This window comes from Pipistrellus hanaki (genome assembly GCF_964339955.1).
Source record: "Pipistrellus hanaki genome assembly, chromosome: 1".
NCBI classification, from domain to species: Eukaryota; Metazoa; Chordata; class Mammalia; order Chiroptera; family Vespertilionidae; genus Pipistrellus; species Pipistrellus hanaki.
In genome coordinates, this window is record NC_140503.1 from 117,419,853 (window position 1) to 117,442,970 (window position 23,118).

General features: G+C 40.8%; 1 protein-coding gene and 1 pseudogene across 2 annotated transcripts in view; both read right to left on the reverse strand.

The window, feature by feature from the left end:
* Positions 1-23,118, reverse strand: part of YME1L1 (YME1 like 1 ATPase) — a 73,520-nt gene that overhangs the window by 39,160 nt on the left and 11,242 nt on the right. The window contains exons 2-4 of the mRNA XM_084868638.1: positions 22,059-22,187; positions 6,594-6,756; positions 863-961 (exon numbers count right to left, since the gene is read on the reverse strand). Coding sequence (XP_084724764.1) covers positions 863-961; positions 6,594-6,756; positions 22,059-22,187 — 391 coding nt within the window. The remainder of the gene's footprint in view (positions 1-862; positions 962-6,593; positions 6,757-22,058; positions 22,188-23,118) is intronic.
* Positions 10,920-15,336, reverse strand: LOC311612396 (cdc42 effector protein 3-like; annotated as a pseudogene). Its single transcript has 2 exons — positions 15,242-15,336; positions 10,920-11,638 (listed from the first exon to the last, which is right to left on the reverse strand). The product of its transcript is annotated as a cdc42 effector protein 3-like (transcript).

The window sequence follows — 23,118 nt, forward strand, 5'->3', positions numbered from 1 at the left end:
AGCGCCTCACCACACACCCCGGGGGCGCCCTACCCTTCCTCGTCTCCTGCACTAAAACTTGGCTCCCATCTCTGCCCACTGCCTATTGTGAGGCTTTGCCCCCACCCACCATACCTCACCCTACCCAAACCCTCCCCACCCCAAGCCCAGCCCAGCGACACCTAGAAGCCACCAGTGAGTCACCTGAAGTCTCAGTCCGTCCCCACACTGCAGGGATCACCGCAGCCCATGCACCTGCCTCACCCACCTCAGTGTGGACTCTGCCATTCACAGCCTTCCTAGGGGCCCGCAGTCTACGGACAGACTACCGGGCAAGGCAAGCGGCAGGGAGGCCGGGAGAAGTGGGGAGATGGCGAGCGGCAGGCAGGGGGATCAGCAGTTCTGAGTGAAGGCAGCCCATCGAGCCAACAAAACTTCCCCCACTGTGGGGGCTGCCATCTTGTGACTGTGTGATGATCAATTTGCATGTTCCCTCTTTATTAGATAGGATGTAGGTAAAGTCCTCAAATTTCTAACACATTGATGAAATTCCTCTTTCTTGCCCTGACTTCTTTCTCATTTTTCTATTTTTTTTCTGTCTTGCAATGGTATTTTGAAAATGAGGGGAAGCAAGCAAATGTGCTTAGTCAGACATTTTGAAGCAGGTGTACATAAGTACCCTAGACTATAATTTCCTATGGCAGTTATCAAATTCAAAATTTAGCTCCTATTTTATATTTTCCATAGATATACCCAATCTAAAAATAACAAATACTCTATAAGTTTTACTGTGTGCTATAATAGTTAGCATCATTAAGAAAAGCAAATCAAAATTTATTAAATACATCTATTTTTTCCAATATAAATAGTCATTGCTTCATACCTGGCCAGTACTGAAGATCTGAACAAATGTTCTTCAGAGTTCTTGAATGTTGTCTGTTCAGGCAAGAGGAACGTAAAGTACTAAATACATCTATGTAACCTAGAGGGGAAATGAAAAAGTAAATGTTTTAATTACAAAACCATAAAAAATGCATATAAAACAGTTTTACCAAGTATTAGAAAAATCAAAATATGAGTTTTGCCTTTCATTTGTACATACTTTTATATATATCTAATTCAAATATAGTTCTTCACCACTTTACCTTCCATCATTGTCAATCATGTTATCTGATATGCAAATATAACAGCCAATGAAATTAAATTCAAATTAAGTGGTAAAAGACATATATGTTTAGCTAAAGTAACTTTTTAAAAATATCTTTTTATTGATTTCAGAGAGGAAGGAAGAGGGAGAAGTAGAAACATCAATAATGAGAATCATTGATCAGCTGCCTCCTATATGCCCCCCACTGGGGATCGAGCCCACATGTGCATGTGCATGTGCCCTTGACAAGAATCGAACCAGGAACCTTTCAGTCTGCAGCCAAACACTATCCACTAAGCCAAACCGGCTAGGGCTAGCTAAAGTTACTTTTACTTTAGAGCATAAAAAGATAAAGAATCATTATTTCCTAGAAACAATTTAAAATCCTCGAATGAATAATGTGATAAAATCAGTTATACTGCTATCTTTCTCTCTTAAGGCTTCCATAATCATTTGGAACCAAGAATGTTTCTTCTATAGCTATAAGTTATGAACACTTTGGGGTTCCTTCGTAACTCCTATTCTTGACTAATGGGCCCCATCCTACTTTATTTCCATGAGCCTATGAAAAAGTTATGAAGAAACAATAAAAACAGTGGTTCTCATCTGTCCTTGTATTCCAGTTAGAATTTAAGAATTCTTCTAAGAACCCTTAGAGTAAAGTTGGAAAACCATAATACCTCTGCCTGCCTAAGCCTAGAAAACGGCTGCCAGTAAGGGTACATAAGTAAAAAAACTAGAAAAGCATAATAAACAGTAAAAATATGACAATAATAATAATATTAATAATAATAATTTTACTCTAATGAATACTTAATATGGGCCCCAAGGACTTTAAATTATTTCAACTGGTCCTCTAAAGTGAAATAGAAACCAAAAACAAAACAACAAGAAAGCCCACTGCATGGGAGAACATGCTTGCCAATGATATCTCAAATAAGGGTTAAATCTTCAAAATTTACAGGAAACTCATACAATTTAACAAAAGATAAACAATCCAATCAAAAAATGGGCAAAGGACCTAAATAGATACTTTTCAAAAGAAACATACAGAAGGCCAAGAGACATAGGAAAACATACTCAAAGTCACTAATCATCAGAGAGATGCAAATCAAAATGACAATGAGGTACCATCTCACACCTGTCAGAATGGCTATCATCAACAAATCAACAAACAACAAGTGCTGGAAAAGGATGTGGAGAAAAAGGAACCCTCGTGCACTGCTGGTGGGAAGCAGACTGGTGCAGCCACTGTGAAGAACAGTATGGCTTTTCCTCAAAAATTTAAAAATGGAACTCCCATTCCACCCAGTAATCCCACTTCTGGGAATTTATCTCAAGAAGCCAGAAACACTGATCAGAAAGGATATATTCACCGCTATGTTCATAGCAGCACAATTCACCATAGTTAAGATTTTGAAAAAGCCTACATGCAGATGAGTGGATTAAAAAACCTGTGGTACATCTACACAATGGAATACTGCGCTCCTATAAAAAAGGAATTCTTACCATTTGCAACAGCATGGATGGAACTGGAGAGCATTATGCTAAGTGAAATAAGCCAGAAAGATAAATATCACATGATATCACTCATTGTAGGATATAATAAACAACATAAACTGATGAACAAAAATAGATCCAGAATAAGTAACACTGAACAGACAGTCAAACCTCAGTGAGAAGACAGGGATGGATAAGAGTCAACCAAAGGACTTGTATGCATGCATATTAGCATAATCATTAGGCACGGATGGTATGGTGGTGGGGGCTTGTCCTGGAGGCAAGGAGTGGTAGAGGGGGTAGTCAATCAGAGGAAAAGGAGACATATTTAATACTTTAAACCAGCAGTCACCAACAGGTGGTCTATGAGATCCAAAAGGTTGTCGACTGCTGGTTGAAGGAAACCTTTGGAGCAGCGGTCACCAACCTGTGGTACGTGAACCACTAGTGATCCATGAGATCTGAAAGGTTGTCGACCACTGCTTTAAACAAACAAACAAACAAACAAACAAATGAAAAATCCCCCAAAAATATATAAAGTGAAATAGTTATTCCTCACATTCATATGAAAAAATTAACAATTTAAAGAAATTAAATAAATACTAATCAATCAGAGGCAGGATTGAATTTTATCCTAATCCTCTCCTCACTCTTTTTCTGTTGCTGTTGTTAATCCTCACCTAAGGATATTTTTTCCATTGATTTTTACAGAGTGGAAGAGAGGGAAGGAGCTGGAAGGAGACACACAGAGAAACACTGATGTGAGAGAGACACATCAATTGGTTGCCACTCACACACACCCCAACCAGGGATGCAGATCAAACCTGCAACCACGTACACACTCTTGATAGGAATCAAATCCAAGACCCTCTAACCACTGAGAAACACAAGGTAGGACTCATTTTTTTATCATTGACATTTTTTCAGATGTCCCTAATTTCTCCCAATTTTGCCTCCTCCACCCAACCTCTGCCCCACCCTAGGCCTTCACCACATTAGTATTGTATTTATGTCCATGGGCAATGCACATCCTATCTAATAAAAGCCTAATATGCAAAATGACCATCACTCCAACACACAAGATGGCTGACACAAGATGGCCAGCACAGGAGGACAGTTGAGAGGGATCAGGCCTGCAAGGGAGGGCAGTTGTGGGTGATCAGGCCAGCAGGGGAGGGCAGTTGGGGGCAATCAAGCCTGCAGGGGAGGGAAATTAGGGGTGACCAAGCCAGCAGAGGAGGGAAGTTGGGGATGACCGGGCCTGAAGGGAAGGACAGTTGGGGGGGACACGCAGGCCTGCAGGGGAGAGCAGATGGGGGGGACCAGGCCTGCAGGGGAGGGCAGGTAGGGGCAAACAGGCTGGCAGGGGAGCAGTTAGGCACCAATCAGACTGGCAGGGGAGTGGTTAGGGAGTGATGAGGCTGGCAGGCAGAAGCAGTTAGGGGCAATCAGGAAGGCAGGCAGGCAAGCAGTTAGGAGCCAGCAGTCCTAGACTGGGAGAAGGATATCCGACTGCCTGTTTCCGAGCAGTCAGAAATCCCTTGAGGGATCCCAGGTTGGAGAGGGTGCAGGCTGGGCTGAGGGACACACACACACATATACACCCTGTGCACAAATTTCATGCACTGGATCTCTAGTACGCATGTAAGTTCTTTAGTTAATCTCTTCCAGTCTCCCCAACCCTCCCCCTCTAAGACCTGCCAATCTGCTCCATGTATCCATGCCTCTGGTCCTATTTTGTTTGTCAGTTTATTCTGCTTATTGGATCATGTGCTATTTGTCTTCCTCTGACTGGCTTATTTCACTTGGCATAAAAATCTCCACGTCAGAGCATGATGCTAAGCGAAATAAGTCAGTCAGAGAAAAATAAATATCACATGATCTCATTCGTTTGTGGAATATAATGAACAACATAAACTGATGAATAAAAACAGATCCAGAGACAGAGAAGCATCGATCAAACCGTCAAACCTCAGAGGAAGGTAGTGGGAGTAAGAGGGAGAGATCAACCAAAGGACTTATATGTATCCATATAGTAAGCATAACCAATGGACACAGACATCAGGGGGTGAGGACATGAGTAGGGTGGTGGGGGGCAATGGAGGGATAGGACACATATGCAATACATTAATCAATAGGGGGAAAAATATTTAAGGTGTTTTTGTTTGTTTGTTTGTTAATATTTTATTGATTTTTTACAGAGAGGAAGAGAGAGGGATAGAGAGTTAGAAACATCGATGAGAGAGAATCATCAATCAGCTGCCTCTTGCACACTCCCTAATGGGGATGTGCCTGCAACCAAGGTACATGCTCTTGACCAGAATCAAACCTGGCACCTTTCAGTCCGCAGGCCATCGCTCTATCCACCAAACCAAACCGGTTTTGGCAGGAAAAAGAAAATTTTTAAGAGCAAAATAATAGTCTGTGATTCTAAATCAATAAAAATAAAAAATAAATCTCCAGGTCCATCCATGCTGCTGTGAAGGATAATTCTTTCTTTTTTTATAGCCAAGATGTATTTCATGGTGTAAATGCACCCCAGCACTTTTATCTACTCATCTACTGATGGGCATTTGGGCTGTTTCTAGATCTTAGTTATTATAAATAACACTGTCATAAACATAGGAATTGCAGATTCAATTTCAAGTCATGGCACATACCTAGGGTGAGGTTTTGATCTCCAGTCAGGGTGCTTGTACCGATTTAAAAAATCTGTTCTTGCCCAGCCAGTATAGCTCATTGGTTGAGTATGGACCTATAAACCAGGAGGTCACGGTTCGATTCCAAGTCGGGGCATATGTCCAGGCTCGATCCCCATAAGGGGGCATGCAGAAGGCAATCATTGATTGGTTTCTATCTCTCCCTCTCCCTTCTTCTCTCTGGAATCAATAAACATATACGTGTATGTGTGTGTGTGTGTGTGTGTGTGTGTGTGTGTGTTTAAACATCTGTTCTTCTATCAATATAGAACAAGTATTTTGACAAGCTTCTAACATTCCTTGTTTAAGTATCATCCAAAAAAAATCATAAAGCTGACATCTCTTCCAACAAAATATCCACTTATTATAAGTTCAGATTGTTACAAGACTCAAGAAAATATGTGGACATTTTATTAAAAAAAGGGACCATGACAATTTCTTCAATATATCATGAGATTAGTAGTATGTTACATGGAAAGCAATATATGTAATACAATATATTGTATTAGATCCTGGAACAGAAAATGAATCCTAGTGGAAAAACTAGTGATTTGCAAAATTAAACTTATTTGGTAACAATCTAAATAATAGAAGACTGTAGTATAAAAGAACTCTCTACTACCTTTACAACTTTACTGTAAATCTAAAATTATTCCAATATAGCCCTGGCCAGTGTGGCTCAGTTGCTTGCACATCATCCTGTGTACCAAAAAGTCACTGATTTGATTCCTGGTCAGGGCACATGCCCAGGTTGTGGGAATTGATCCCTGATGGGGTCATGCAGGAGATAGCCAATCAATGTTTCGCTCTCACATCAATGTTTCTCTCTCTCTCTTTCTCTCTCAAATCAATAAAAATATATTTTCTTAAATAATATAAAATAGTCCAGCTGGATCAAGCATCGAGTTTTGATTCCCGTTCAGGTCAGGGCACATGCCCAGGTTTAGGGTTTGATCTCCAGTGGGAAGCATGCAGGAGGCAATCGATCAATGATTCTCTCTCATCACTGATGTTTCTATCTCTCTCTACCTCTCCTTTCCTCTCAAAAATCAATGAAAATATATTAAAAAATAATTATATATTAAAAAATAATAACAAAGTAAAATAATTCCAATATTAAAAGTTGGGAAGGAAAGGAAAAAGAAGGGAGGAAGGAAGAAAAGAATAAAACAAGTAGCAAAGAAGCTGGTACACAATGATTGTTATAATCATTACTATCATTATTAATAGTACTAAAATTAGTTAAAACAAAAAATATATTAACTTACCATATTTATTTTCAAAGAAGGACTGTGCAGAGACATGAGATGTATGCCAATGGGAAGAAATGTTTTTGCCTTTACAAATTCCAGGAAGAAGACTGTCTACCAATTGATCAATCTGTCCAATTTTTAATTCAGATAATCCAAGGTCCCTTAAGTTAAGCATAGGCTGTAAAACATTAAGTCAAGGAAGTAAGCATTAATGCTCTCAAGATTTTAATTTATAGAATACTCATTAGTTGAAGCAATATGGGATTTTAAAAATCTAACAAATGTACTGGTTCCCTTTTTCTTTCTAATAAATAAATTGGTGAAAATATTTTCAAAGTTCTTGTTTTAAGGTCAATCATGTGAGGTTTAACAAGTTGAAAAAAATTATATTTTCAATGGTATCATTATTAGTATTTGGAACTTTAAAGTACCCTCCAAACTCTAACACCCATAAACAAAAGCCCATCTATATATACAAAAGCCTAAGCAACCAGTTGACCGAACAACCAGTCGACCGGTCACTATGACGTGCACTGACCACCAAGAGACAGACACTCCACACAAAGGGTCAGGCTCCCTCCTATCTGCATCAGGCCTATGGGGATCGGGCCAAAACTGGCTATCCAACATCCCCCAAGAGGTCCCAGATTGTGAGAGGGCACAGACCAGGCAAAGGAGTCCCACCAATGCACAAATCCATGCACCAGGCCTCTAGTTTGATAAAGTGTATATTCTGTTACCACAGGGTATCTCACTCCTCTGGCCTTATTGTTGATATCCTTCTTTGAACTAACAGGTAATGTAGTTACCCATAACTATCTTCTAATAAGGAGGAAAACTGAACAAAGTAAAAACTATGTGAAAACTATGCCATACACCTACCTAAAATAGTTCTAACATAACAAATAGATAGGAATGAGTTGTGTGTTTTTTTTGCCCATGTGAGCTGAGACACTGAAGACAACAATTAAAAGCCACAGACAGTTAGAACTTCAAGTAAGAGAGCAAAAATAAACAGAACAAGTATCAACTTTTTATAATATAGCTGTAGGTTTACGTCCAGGAGTTTATCACTTATTAGCTTTGTAAGAAGTCATTCATATTCTTAGAATTCATTTTCTTGTTAATAAAATGACTATGAAATATGTCCATGAGATAGTACAGATCAAAGGAAGAGATCATGCTGTGCTCATCTACCTATCTTATCCTATATATCCTAAGATAAAGACATCGTGACATAATCTTTTTTAATTTTTACATTTACTCTTTATTATGTTGTATGTAATACAAATATGTACAATGCTAAAATACTTTTTTCCAAAATACATTTTATGTGGTACAGCCCATAGCCTCTACATTATGAGTAACCTGTGCGTGCCTTTATACTTTACAATCCATTGTTGGTTACTGTGGAAAGTTTAATAGATGAAGAAAAGATAAAACAAAGCCAAATAGGAATACACTTTTCTAAATATACACATATACAGTTTATAATGGACTGCAATAGAAACAAGTCAAATGGCATTTGATGTAGTATCTCTAAAATGCAGACTGCAAAAATAGGCAAAGGAACATAAAATATATTTTAACTTTAAAAATAACTTAGAAAAAAGTCTTAACAATAAAGAATCTGATAAGGTGAATCTGAACAATATTATATAGAAAAGAATCTAGAAAAAAGGCTTAGGTGTTAAATGTTTATTTCTTCTTGCTCAGAAAATGAGGGTGTAAAATTCCTGTGTGACTTGGGCAGCCCTTGATAGCTAGTGCCCATCTTGGCCCAGGCAGATTTCTTATGTCTACAAACAAAGCATGAGCTGAATATCCATGCCTGCTGAAAATGGCTTCTAACTGACGCCCTCTTTTACCCAGGACAAGTTTTTTTTGTTGTTTTTTGTTTTTGTTTTTGTTTTTTGGGGGGGGGCTGTTTTGTTTTTGGGGGGGTTTTTTTGCTTTTTGTTTTTAATAAATCTTTATTGTTAAGTTTATTACAATTGTTCCTCTTTTTTTCCTCCATAGCTCCTCTCCACCAGGTTCCTACCTCACCCTCTGCCCTTACCCTCCCCCCACTATCCTCATCCATAGGTGCACGATTTTTGTTCAGTCTCTTCCCGCGCTCCCCCTCCCCTTTTCCACAAGAATCATCAGTCCACTCCCTTTCTATACCCAATTCTATTATATTCACCAGTTAATACTGTTCATCAGATTTTTTATTACCTTGGTTTTTAGATTCACTTGTTGATAGTTACGTATTTGTTATTCATAATTTTTATCTTTTCTTCTTGCTCTTCTTAAAGAATACCTTTCAGCATTTCATATAATTCTGGTTTGGCAGTGATGAACTCCTTTAGCTTTTTTTTCATTTGTGAAGATCTTTATCTGGCCTTCAATACTGAATGATAGCTTTGCTGGGTAGAGTAATCTTGGTTGTAGGTTTTTGCTATTCATCTTTGAATATTTCTTGCCACTCCCGTCTGGCCTGCATGGTTTCTGTTGAGAAATCAGCTGACAATCGTAAGGATGCTCCCTTATAGGTAACTACCTGCTTTTCTCTTGCTGCTTTTAAAATTCTCTCGTCTTTTGCTCTTGGAATTTTAATTATGATGTGTCTTGGTTTGGTCCTCTTTGGGTTCCTTTTGTTTGGAGTTCTGTGTGCTTCCTGGACTTGTAAGTTTATTTCTTTCACCAGGTGGGGGAAGTTTTCTGTCATTATTTCTTCAAATAAGTTTTCATTATCTTGCTCTCTTTCTTCTTCTGGGACCCCCATAATTCTTATGTTGGTACACTTGAAGTTGTCCCAGAGGCTTCTTACACTATCTTCAACTTTTTGTATTCTATTTGCTTTTTGCTTTTCCGGAGGAGTGTTTTTTGCCTCTTGCTATTCCAAATCTTTGACTTGATTCTTGCTATCCTTTCATCTGCTTTTAGGTCTCTGTATAATATTTTTTATTTCAGTCAGTGAATGCTTTATTTCTAGTTGATTCCTTTTCATATCCTTAAGGGTCTCATTTAATTTATCAGCCGTTTCTAGGCAATTATTGAAAAACCTTGTAACTTTGGGGAGGGGAGGGAAATCTAGGGGAGATAAGAGATCAACCAAAGGACTTGTATGCATGAATATAAGTACAACCAACGGACACAAAACTCTGGGGAGGGAAGGCATGTATGGGGGGGGAGGGAGGGGGAGGCAATGGTAAGATATGTACACAGATAATAATTTAATTTAAAAAATTTTTTTAAATAAGAAAAACTTTATAACTGTGGTTTTGAACTCTATATCCAGTCTCTTGCTTTCCTCCACTTCCTTCAATTGAGGCCTACCTCTTTGTCTCTGCATTTTAGCTGCTTCCCTGAGTAGATGGAGTGGCTCTGCGTACTAGGTTTCCTAGCAGGGCCCAGTAGCTCAGCCTCCCCAGTTACCTGTGGTGGATCCTCTTGGTGCAGCCCTTTGTGGGCTGTATGAGCAGTCTTGTTGTAGTTAAGCCTTGCTTGTTGTTGTTATCACTGGGGAGAGTTGATCTTCAAGCCAAATGGCTGTGATAATCAGCAGTGTCTAGCTATGGAGGGTTTCTGTACTCAGCTTGGATGGGGTGGAGTCTCAGGGTGGTATAGACAAGCTTTGGTTTCCCGTCAGCCCCGCCTAAAGAGGACCCTGTTCTCCGAGTCCTGCAGCAATGGCTGCTGGCCGCACGTACCTCTGAGAGAAGGTTGCTCTCAAGTTTCACTTGCTTCCTGACAGTCCAATTTCTCCCTGTCCAGAGCTGGATATCAGTGCAATAAGGAGGTTTTGTTTTTCTCCCCAACGAGAAAGCTAGCTGCGCGTTAGCTGCCCACCCTCTTCGTGCAAGCGCCTTGAGTAAGCCAGCAGCATATTCCGCACTCACAGATCTCCGCACCTCCACAGCTCCTGAGGCTCAGCATCTTTTTCTCTTTTTTTCTAATTGGTAGAGCTCCCACTTAGCCAGCTTTCTGATGTTTCTGGACTATGTCCGCTCTGTTTTCCAGTTGTAATTTTAAAATTGTTGTGGTAGGCTACATTTAGGTGTTTACCTTATGCCACCATCTTGGTTTCTGTTTTGTTTTGTTTTGTTTTGTTTTGAAAACTGTTTCTACAAAGAGGGCGTAAGAGGTTTAAAAAAAACACACACACACACACAAAACTTTGTAAGAACATTATTTTAGAACCACCAAAAAATGAGCTGGTGATGCTCTTCTCTTTCACTGTGGTTCTTTGTTTTGTGTTATATGTTCTGTGGTTGTTGGTTTTTTGTTGTGTGTGGTGTGTGTATGGGGAGGGGGGAGGGTGTGTAACTTTTACCTCAAAAGAATTGCTGAAAAAATGCATTACTTATTTTTATCCCTAGCATTCAGCACCTTATCCAGAAATAAGGGCCCAAGATCAAGCTTCATGGAGAGGCAGAAACCTGCCAGATCAGAAAGGGACTCCTCTGTTTAGTCTTTTCCTTGCCAAGCTTGCACAAGGGTGGAATGGTCAAACGTGTCCTTGGCAGGGGTACTGTTCTGAAAGGTAGAAGTATCTCTCTCCCTACCCTAGCTGTACTGCCATACGGACCCGCTGGAGCCACACGAGACATCTCCCTGGTGGACTGTCCCATTCTCCAACAGACTGCTTTTCTCCTAAGCCTTTGTCTCCATGACAGTCTCACAGGTAAGCCTGGGTGTCTTTGTTGGCCCAAAGGTCTCCTGCTTGGAATTAAATGTCACCAGTGACAATAAGGACAACATGAGTGCTTGTGACCCACCAAGGTTAGGAGGAGATAGCATTTTTTACCATAGAGGAAGGCAATTCTTGTTTTGTTGTCCCAGAAGGACTCATTATGCCCAGGGAACTCACTCTAGTGTGCTTCCTCTGGGTTTCCAGGTAAAAAGGTCATAGATTCCTTGAACTAAGAAAATATCTCCAAAGACATCATGCTGGCTCTCTGCCAGTGTGAATGGTGTGGCAAAAGTCTCCAAGGGGATGACTGAACATGTCAGGAGACAAAATGTCCTTCAGCCCTGGCTTGTTTAGTTCAGTGGTTAATGTGTCAGCCTGCACACTGGAGGATCACAGGTTCAATTCCCAGTCAAGGGCATATACCTGGGATGCAGGTTCAATCCCCTTCCTAGTCTATCAGTGAGTGTGGGAAGAAGCTAATTGATGTGTCTCTCACATCACTGTTTTTCTCTATCACTCCTCCTCCTTGCCTTTTTCCACTCTCTCTCTAAAAAAAAATTAATTAATGAAGAAAATATTCTTGGGTGTTAATTGGCATTTTGAGAATGTCTCTTTTGCAAAAAAGAAAAAAGGGACACTTTCTTCACAGAGGTTATATGTTTTCAACAATCCTTTCGATAGAACTGTCTCACCACTTGTGTCAGGTAACTTCAGAATTGGCTAGGAAAGGAGATAGAGGTCAAAGACCCTTTTCAAGTTTCAGCAAAGCGGGGCTTTTTGAAAAGCCAGTTATAACATCCAATCCCTTTCACAACATGGGCGAAATCAGCAGTACCCAAGGACGTCAGCTGCCACCCCAGCTGCTGCCCAGAGGCTCATATACAGTCTCTCCCTGCTAGTGCAGACCCAGCCTCACAGCCCAAGGTTGCTGACCTCCAGGCACCCCTGCCGCTGGGGGACAGCCTGCTGGAAAGAAGGTGCTAACAGAAATAAAATATTTACAAATATCTTTTAAACTGTTAAAAACTATACAGTATAAAATACATTACTATAATGAAAACAAAAGACTACAGTATTCAAGAGCTTTTTTAATATATTTTTATTTATTTCAGAGAGGAAGAGAGAAAGAGAAACATCAATGATGAGAGGGAATTATTGATTGGCTGCCTCCTGCATGCCCCCTACTGGGGACTGAGCCCAAAACTTAGGCATGTGCCCTTGACCAGAATCGAACCCAGGACTCTACAGTCCACAAACTGATGCTCTATCCACTGAGCCAAACCAACTAGGGCAGGAGCTACTTTTCAAAAGTTATCTTGTAAAATGGGAAGCCCAAAAGTCTATTTATAATTCATAGACTTCAAAAGGAAATCAAAGACTCTTAATGAAGCCAGAAAATTATTCCCCTTACTCAAGAGTCTCATCAGGTCCTAGGAACATAAGAGAAACAGAGTACATATAAACATGGTAATTGCCGAAACCGGTTTGGCTCAGTGGATAGGGCGTCGGGCTGCGGACGGAAAGATCCCAGGTTCAATCCTGGTCAAGGTTGCGGGCACATCCCCAGTGGGGGGTGTGCAGGAGGCGGCTGATCGATGTTTCTAGTTCTCTATCCCTCTCCCTTCATCTCTGTAAAAACTCAATAAAAATATATTTAAAAAAAAAAAACATGGTAATTTTCATGTACCTTGATAACTGCTACTAAAGAGATGACTTTTAAAAGTGGTGAGAGATCACAGAACACAGAGCAACCAATTTCCTAACTAAGAAGAGGCTTCACCGAGATAACAGCTAATTTGAAAAATGATGGGGAAGGAAGACTTGGAGAAGTAGGCAAACAAACAGTCAGTCATCAAAGAGCTTAGGATGTCTGAAATGTAGTAAAAAGTTTAGTGATGAAAGGGACTAAAAACAGAAAGATGGACTATGGCCAAATTGTGAAAAGTTTTGTTTAGATTTAATTCTGTAGGTAATATGATTAGTTTTGTTTTAAAAGAAGAAAACAGAAGATTAAAAGGATAAAATTGATGAGAGAAGGCTGATGGAATAAGAGAAAAAATTATATGAGCCTAATTTAAGCCCTTAAAAGAATGGAAAAACAAAACATAGACAACAGATATTTAAAGAATCCAGTAAAGAGTATAAGGATTGAGAGGATTTCTAGATGGATGTGTTGGTTGTTGATTTCTTGTTCTTAGCTCCTTTTCATCCTTTTTGTTGGCTCCAGGAACATGGATCTAGACCCTTGAAATATTTTTGCTTTGCTAGCTGACAAAAGTGCTAAATTTTGTCAGTAGAGGGCACTAGAAAGACATTGTAGGAAAAAAGTTTTTAGGATTCTGGTATGCTCAAGGCTAGAATCAGCACCACCAAATGGTTTCTCCAGCATCTGGCTCCTGTCCCTTAAGCAACTTCTGCAATACCTGCACCTGCAGTGCAGTACCCAGCAGTGTCTCTAGTAAAAGATAGCACATGAACAGCTTTCCCTGGAACCCTAAAGGGCAGATTTCTATTAAATTCAGCCTATTAAATTCTATTAAAATCACACCACAGTGATTTCTCTGCCATTCAGTGAGCCAAGGCCATGTCCTCTCCAACAAGGTCATGAGCCATGAATCATCCCTCTTCCTAGGGGTGAAGAAATCTTCCTAGGAATTTCGACCTGAATCCTAGGAGCATTAGCAGTTTCTCAAATGTATTAACCCATATATTTTAGAGTTTTCTTTGTTTGTTACTAGCCAATCCCTAGTTATTCCAATCCCCTATAAAAATAGGATTTTTAAAACATTAAACTAAAAATTATATTTTTCATATTATACTGTCGCTGTTCAAATGACTGTGGTTTCTCACTCCTGGTTGGACTCGGATAGATAAAGAGGGGCTAAAACCACTGTAAGTACAAATACAGTGAAATTTGGGGGAGTGGATCTGTTTTAAACATCTTAATTTTGAAGTCCATTAAGGCTACCCACAGAGATAATTTAGTAAGCACTACTTAAAATACTTTAAAATTTTAGAGACTTTAGGGTTGGAGATACATTGGGAGTTATCAACTTTTGGATATAGGTATGTAGATGTTAAGTGAAGATATGAAAATGGATTACATACATAACCTGGGAGACTGTGCATAATTAGATTAATAATAAATGCATTATACGGCCAATATTTAAGGGGTTGGCATTTAAAAGAGGAAAAAAAAAAAAAAAAAGCCATGCCGAAACTGGTTTGGCTCAGTGGATAGAGCGTCGGCTTTCGGACTGAAGGGTTCCAGGTTCGATTCCGGTCAAGGGCATGTACCTTGGTTGCGGGCACATCCCCAGTGGAGGATCTGCAAAAGGCAGCTGATCGATGTTTCTCTCTCATCGATATTTCTAACTCTCTATCCCTCTCCCTTCCTCTCTGTAAAAAATCAATAAAATATAATTATTTTTTAAAAAGCCAGTAAAACAAAAATAACAATCATCAATGTAATATTATTAAATTCAAGAGAGTATTTTAGAAGTAATATGTTCAGCAAGGTGAGATGCTAAGAAAAGTTGAAAAAGATGTAGATTTTTAAAGAGGCCTGTATTTTACAATATGGAAATCAATACCTTTAGCAAAAATATATCTATAAAATGTTGAAAATAGTAACCAAACTATGAATGGAGTGAGAATAAAAGCTTAAAAAGAACAGTACTCCTCATCACAGTTTTGCTTTCCATGATTTCAGTTACCTGCAATCAACCACAATCTGAAATATCAGTGAAAATGCCAGAAATAAACCACTGGTAAGTTCCAAATTGTACACCAGCCTGGCCACGACAGTTCAGTGGTTGAGTGTAGACCTATGAACCAGGCAGTCATGGTTCGATTCCCGGTCGGGGTACGTACCCTGGCTGCAGGCTCAATCCCCAGGAGAGGGGTGTGCAGGAGGCAGCCAATCAATAACTCTCTCTCATCATTGATGTTTTTCTATCTCTCCTTCTCACTTCAAGCTTCTCACTTCAAAATTGTGCACCATTTCTGAGTAGCATGATGAAATCTCATGCTATGTGCTCTGTCAGGGTGGGACCATGAATCATCTTTCGGTGTCTCCATGCTGGATATGATTCCTGCCAGTTAGACACTTAGTAGCTCTCTTGGTTATCAGATCCAATACTGTATTCTTGGTTATCCTATGGATTATCACATGCTCAAGTCACCCTTATTTTACTTAATGCATAATGGCCCCAAAATTATTGGTGCTGAGAATTCAGAGATTTCAAAAAGAAAACCTTAGAGAAACCAAGATGGCAGCATAGGGTAGACAACTGAATGCAGCCTACCACAACAATTTTGAATTTAGAACTGGAAAACGGGAAATATCACCCTGAAGCGCCAGACGGCTGGCTAAGAGGAGGCTTTACCATCCCGGAAGCTGAGCCTCAGGAACTGTGTAGGTGCAGTGAACTGCGTGCACAAAAAGGCTTGCTTGCAGAGCCCTGAGAGGGTGGGCGAGTTCACTACCAGCTTACTCCCTGCGCATGGAGAGGGCAGACAGCTAATGCACGGCTGGCTTTCTTGTTCGGGAGGAAAACAGAACCACCCTATTGCTCTGATAGACGGCCCCAGACAGGGAGAGGCCAGACTGTCAGGCAGTGGGCAGAGATCTCTCAGAGGTGTATGAAGCCAGCGGCCATTACTGCGGGACTCAGAAATCAGACCCTCGTGGGGAGGGGCTTGTCTGCACCACCCCAAGCGGAGCACAGAAGCCCTTCCAGTGGCTAGCTTTCTCATTCGCCTCGAATAGGACTCTCCTAGGGAGGGACAGACAGGAATCCAAAGCTTGTCTGCGCCTATACCAAAGAGGTACGCGCACCTGCAACCAATCTTGCGGGATTCACCAAAGTTTGTCTGTGCCATCCCAAGAAGCTGCCCCATCCAAGTGGAATACAGAAATCCTCTTAGCTGAGACACTTCTGATCCTCATAGCCAATTGGCTTGGAGATCAACACTTCCCAGTGATACCAACAACAAGCAAAGCTTAACAACAAGACTGCACACACAGCCCACAAAGGGCTACACCAAGACTCTCCACCTCAGGTATCTGGGAGACTAACCCACAGAACCATATGGGACACCTTAGCACACAAAGCCACCCTACCAACTCAGGGAAGCAGCAAAAATGCCGAGACAAGGAAACAGATCACAAACAAAAGAAATGGAGGACACAAAGAGACTGGATATAGAGTTCAAAACCATGGTTATAAGGTTTTTCAAGAATTTCCTAGGAAAAGCCGATAAAATAAAAGAACCTATGAGGATATGAAAAGGGGTCAACTAGAAATAAAGAATACATTGTCTGAAATAAAAAATATTATACAGAGTCCTAAAAACAGAATGGAAGATTGCAAGAATCAAGTCAAAGATTTGGAACACAAAAGAGGCAGGGGACACTACTCAACAGAAACAAGAAGATAAGAGAATCCAGAAAGTTGAAGATAGTGTAAGAAACCTCTGGGACAACTTCAAAAGAACCAACATCAGAATTATGGGGTTCCCAGAAGAAGAAAGAGAGCAAGATACCGAAAGCATTTTGGAAAAAATAGTGACAGAAAACTTCCCCCACCTGGTGAAAGAAATAGACTTACAAGTCCAGGAAGCACACAGAACCCCAAACAAAAGGAATCCAAAGAGGACCAAACCAAGACACATCATAATTAAAATTCCAAGAGCAAAAGATAAAGAGAGAATATTAAAAGCAGCAAGAGAAAAGCAGGTAGTTACCTATAAGGGAGCACCCATACGATTGTCAGCTGATTTCTGAACAGAAACCATGCAGGCCAGACGGGAGTGGCAAGAAATATCCAAGGTGATGAATAGCAAGAACCTACAGCCAAAAATTCTCTACCCAGCAAAGCTATCACTCAGCATCAAAGGCCAGATAAAGAGCTTCACAAATAAAATAAAAAAAGCTAAAAGAGTTCATCACTGCCAAACCAGAATTATATGAATTGCTGAAGGGGGATCTTTAGGAAGAGCAAGAAGATAAAGATAAAAATTATGATCAACAAATTCGCATCTATCAACAAGTGAAACAAAAGCCAAGGGAATTAAAAAACCTGATGAACAATATTAACTGGTGAATATAATAGAATCAGAGGTATGGAAGGGGTGTGGACTGATGATTCTCGGAAAAAGGAGAGTGGGGGGTGCAGGAAGAGACTCAACAAAAACTGTGCACCTATGGATGAGGACAGTGGGGAGTGGGAAAGGGTAGAGGGTGGGGTGAGAACCTGGTGGAGGGGAGCAATTGGGGGTAGGGGGAACAGGAACATTTGTAATAATCTGAACAATAAAGATTTATTTTAAAAATTAAAAAATTAAAAAATAAAAAGAAAGAAAACCTTAAAGTGCTTTCTTTAAGTGAAAAGGTTAAAGTTCTTAACTTAATAAGAAAAGAAAAAAATATATAAGCTGAGTTTACTAAGATCTATGGTAAGAATGCATTTTCTGTCTATGAAACTGTGAAGGGAAAAAAATTAATGCTAGTTTTGCTGTCATATCTCAAATTGAAAATGTTACAGCCATAACACCTAAGTGCTTAGTTAAAATAGAAAAAGCCTTATATTTGTCAGTGGAAGACATGAACAAAAAACATGTTCCAACTGACACGAATGTGTTGCATCTGAAAGCATTAAGCCTATACAAAGATTTCAGCAGGAATTCCTTGGAACAAGTGATTAGTCACATAACTTTTATTAAACCTACTATTTTAATTGTTCAATTGTATATGAGTATTAATCTCATACTGTGCCTAATTTATAAATTGAACTATCATAGGTATTCTATATAATAAAAGCCTAATATGCTTATCGACCTAATGGCAGAACGACCAGTCACTATGACATGCACTGACCACCAGTGAGCAGATGCTCAATGTCGCAGCTGCCCCAACTCGCAGGCCCCAGGCCAGCCAAGGTTGGTGCCACTTGGGGTACCCTGGTCACCCCACAGATCAGCCCTGACCACTGGCAAGGCCTAGGGACCCTACCCATACATGAATTTTGTGCACTGGGCCTCTAGTGTATATATAGAAAAAACAGTATATATGCATATAGTTCAGTCTTATCCACAGTTTCACATATCCACTGAAGATCTTCCAATGTATCACCCACACAGATAAAGTGTGACTATTGTACAGTTACTTTTTCAAGAATTCTGAAAGCAAAAAAAAAAAAGTTAATAGTTTGAAGTTAAAAGGCAGATGTTTTGTTTGTGTTGTAGAGTGGATATTTGGATGAGCAAGACTTGATGAAAGCAGTCACCACATAGCAAAGGAAGTGAGAGCAGATGAGGTAGGATGCATAAGCTTAAGAATGAAATTGTTTGTGAAGCAATAACTAGCACTCATTAAAGACAAAACAATCCAACTAATGAAGGTAACATCACAGATTAAGAATACCAATTCTACATTTGAGACCATTAGTCTTAACTTCAACATTGGCTTCTAGAGTTTACTTTTCAAGCCCCCAAAAATGAACTTCAATACTGTCCTAGCAATTTCACTTAATGAGTCAAAGATTTAGGGACAGTAAAATGGTGCTGTTTATAGCAACAAAAATTTAGAAACAATATCCAAAATGAGACATCATAGAATGAAGACTTTGAAGTCATTAAAAATTTGGAAAATGTATGAATTAACAAGTTCATAGAACTATTAAATAAAGAAAGCAGAATCCAAATCAGCACAGCAGTGTGATCCAATTATCTATATATGTAAACAGGAAATATGCTAATTAGCCTATTCAGGAAGAGGCTGCATCAGGACCCATTCAGGAGGAGCTTCACATGCAGTTAGGCAGGAGGGGACTGCACACTGCCTCCAGCCCCAGCATTAGTGGGGAGGCTGGGGTCGTAGGCGGGCCAGAGTGTAGGAGTATCTGCTCCCACCCCAGCAGACACAATGCAGCAGCCAGGGGCTTGTTCTGAGCAGCCACCACGTGGCTCGGAGCACACCCCCTCCTCAGTGGACACAATGCAGCAGCTGGTGCTACCTGAATCAGGCATGGTCCCCGGCCCCCCTCGGGGTGCCTCCTCACATAGTGAGAGGCAGGGCATCCCTCCTCATGTGATTTCATTCTCATGCTGGGGCACTCTACTCTCTATATATAAAAAGCTAAGCGACTGGCCAACTTGGCCGGTAAATATGAAGCACACTGACCACCAGGGGCAGATGCTCAACAGAGGAGAATCCCAGCGATAGCAACTCTCACACTCTGGGACCCTTTGGGATATGTTGGAGAGTCAGTTTCAGCCCAATCCCCACAGGCAGGGACAAAGGACCCCACCTGCCAGAGGGGCCCCGCTCACTCCCCAGAAGCACTTATAGCCTCAACACTGACCCAGAGTTGCCAGACAGGGAGAGACCACGGGAAGTTGGCTCCAGGGCACGTCCAGCCCATCTCACCAGTCCCGCCCACCAACCACCTTCTAATAAATTTCTTTTCAATGTGCACAAATCTGTGCACCGGGCCACTAGTAAAATATAAAAATACTAGAAGCCCGGTGCACAGATTCATGCAATGTGGGGTCCCTCGGCCTGGCCTGCACCCTCTCTCAATCTGGGACCCCTTGGAGGATGTAGAATAGCCAGTTTCTGCCTGATCCAGACAGGAGGGAACCCAATCCTGTGAACTGAGCGTCTGTCACATCATAGCGACCAGTTGACCAGTCGTTCGGTAGTTAGTTTTTTATATGTAGACTAGAGGTCTGGTGCACTCAGCCCAGCCCAGACATCCCTCTCACAATCCAGGACTGCTGACTCCTTAACTGCTCGCCTGCCTGATTGCTCCTAACTGCCACCCCCCCCCCCACCACCACCACCACCACCAGCCTGATCACCCCTAACCAACTCTGTCTGCTGGCCTGGTCACCTTCAACTACCCCCACCAACCTGGTCACTCCAACAGCCCCCCTCTTCCAGCCTGGTGGCCCCTAATTGCCCCCCTTGCCGGCTTGGTCACCCCAAGCAGCCTATTGTTCAGTCATTTGGTTTTCCCTCACTAACCCCCCTGCCGACCTAGTAGCCCCCAACTGCCCCCTCCTAACCTGGTCACCCCTTATTGCCTCCCCTGCGGATTTGGTTGCCCCAACTACCCCTCTGCCAGCCTGGTCACCCCTAACTGCCCCCCTGTTGGCTTGGTCGCCCCCCACCACTGCCCTCCTGCCTGCCTGGTTGCCCCCCACTCCACTGGCCTGGTCGTCACATGTAGCCTGCTGTTCGGTCATCTGTCCAGTTGTTTCAGTCATGATAGATCCTAGCTTTTTATATATTAGGACTAGAGGCACAGTGCATAAAGTTTGTGCACGGGGTAGGGGAGTGTTTCTCAGCCCAGCCTGCACCTTCTCCAATCTGGGACACCTCGAGGGATGTTCAACTGGAAGTCGGACATCCCTCTCACAATCCAGGACTACTGGCTCCCAACTGCTCACCTGCCTGCCTTCCTGTTTGCCCCTAAACACTTCTGCCTGCCAGCCTGATTGATGTCTAACTGCTCCCCTGCCAGCCTGTTTGCCCCCAACTACCCTCCTCTGCTGGCCTGGCAACCCCTAACTGCCCTCCCCTGAAGGATTGATTGCCTCCAACTGCCCTCTTTTGCAAACCTGGTCCCTCTCAAATGCCCTCCCCTACTGGCCATCTTGTTGTGGCCATCTTGTATCCACATGGGGGCAGGATCTTTGACCACATGGGGGCAGCCAGCTTGTGTGTTAGAGTGATGGTCAATCCGCATATTACTCTTTTATTATAATAGATAGGGTAACGGGTAACAGGAAAAAAAAGAGGCATGAAATATAAACACAAATGTTGGCATTATATCTGAGGAATAATAGGTTCACAGGTGAATTTCATTTCTCCCATGTACATATTTTCCAAAATTTCTAAAATGAATATAGTTTTACTGTATGAAGCATATTTAAAACACATAGCATTTTCCTTAGGAAAACTCTCTTTGCCTATAATTTGGGAGATGGGTGTCAGATATAGAAAAACAATGGAATGCCTACAAAAAGAGGCAATAGGAAATGAGCAAATGGTATAAAAGGAAAGCATAAAGATGATGCAAAGTTTCAACTAATTAAAATTTTATCTTAAGTCAGACCTAACAACTACACCTCCAAAAGTGAACTTTCTTCAACTCTTCGACTATCCTTTGCCATAGTCCCTGATATCAGAACTAAATACATAAGCTATTTATTGGTTAAAAAGGCTTTTAAAATTTTTCTTAAAGATTATGATGTTTTCTATTTAAAAAATGTATTCAGAACTATAATAAGTACCTCTCTTATTAATGAGCTTTTAGAAGAGTTCCCCAGGGTAGGAATTCCCTATATCCTAGGCAACACTAATTTTATAATTCTCTAAAATACTTAAAGTAAAGTTTCATAGCTTATACACCTACATTTTAGTTGTTCAATTACACTATTCTATCCTCAATGAGACTTGGCAGGCAAATATGGTCAGTTAATTATGGGTTCACTGCTACTACTGAAGCAACATAAAAGAAAATCTGCATGGTATCACACAAGTAGTAACCTAGAAGTGAATACCAAGTTTACTTCCATATAAAATTTTTATAAAGAATGAAATAAATTAATTTTTCTAACTGTACAATAAAGTCAGGATTAGACATCTTTAATCAAATCACAAAGGAGATTAAAGATTAAGCTGATGACAGAAATCACATTACAAATGTCTAAACATAGAAAAATGCTTCAAACATGTATACCATGTACTAAATCAAAATGCTTTCTCACACAACCGGGATAAAAACCATTACCTCATTGCTGGGAGCCTCATGTTCAGGACTCACATCTCGATGCTGGTTTTGAGAAACTGATGCACTGACAGATGATGTGCTTTTTGGAGAATGGAAGGCATTGATGAGATGACTCAAAGGAACTGTAACCTAGAAAATGATGAAAGTTGGTATTTAGTGTGTACCACCACAAAATGAAATATTTCAAAACATATATCCAAAATTTGATACTTCTCAACTTCTCCCTACACCATCCTGTTCTAAGTCACCATCACCTATATATAGATTTTTATAACTTCCTAACTGCTCTTCCTATGTATGCTCTAGTAAAACTAAAGTCAGATCCATCACCCTGCTCAAAACCCTCCAATGGCTTCTCTTCTCATACTCTGATACACAAAGCCCTCCTTGGGTCTTTATTACCTCTCTGAATTTATTCACTAATATGCTCACCCCCTTCATTCTCTCGGCTCCAGCCCCACTGGGCGCCTTGCTGTTCCTGAAACACACCTGGCAGGTTCTCACTTCAAGGTCTGCACATTATTTATTCCCTCTTGTGCAGTTAGTAGCATAGCTTGCCTTTATACACTCTTGAGTTCCTAACTCAAAAGATCATCTATGGATTCTGAATATACACCCTCTCTGCATTGAATTTCACTGTTCAAGTTTTCAGAGCTCAAACTTCAGGCCAGACCAGAGGCTAGACAGGTGTCGGCAACCTGCGGCTCTTTTTGTTAAGTGAAAAAATCCTTTTTCTGCACGATCCGGTATATAGCATTAAGGTAAGAAACAATATATGCAGTGTTATATTTGTTTTAAATGTCGCAATGGTTTTGCGGCTCCCAGGTTTTTTTTTCCCTTCGAAAACAGGTACAAGTGGCTCTTTATGTCTTAAAGGTTGCCGACCCCTGGCTAGGATGTTATGGTTTAGAGTCCCACTTTCTAATCACTAGGTCTTACTGATGACCAGTCCAGCCCTTAAGCTATCTTGTATATGAGCTATTTATTGGTTAAAGAGGCTTCAGAAAATCTGGTCACTTTATCAACAGACATCACCTTATTTACTTTATTAGGATATATC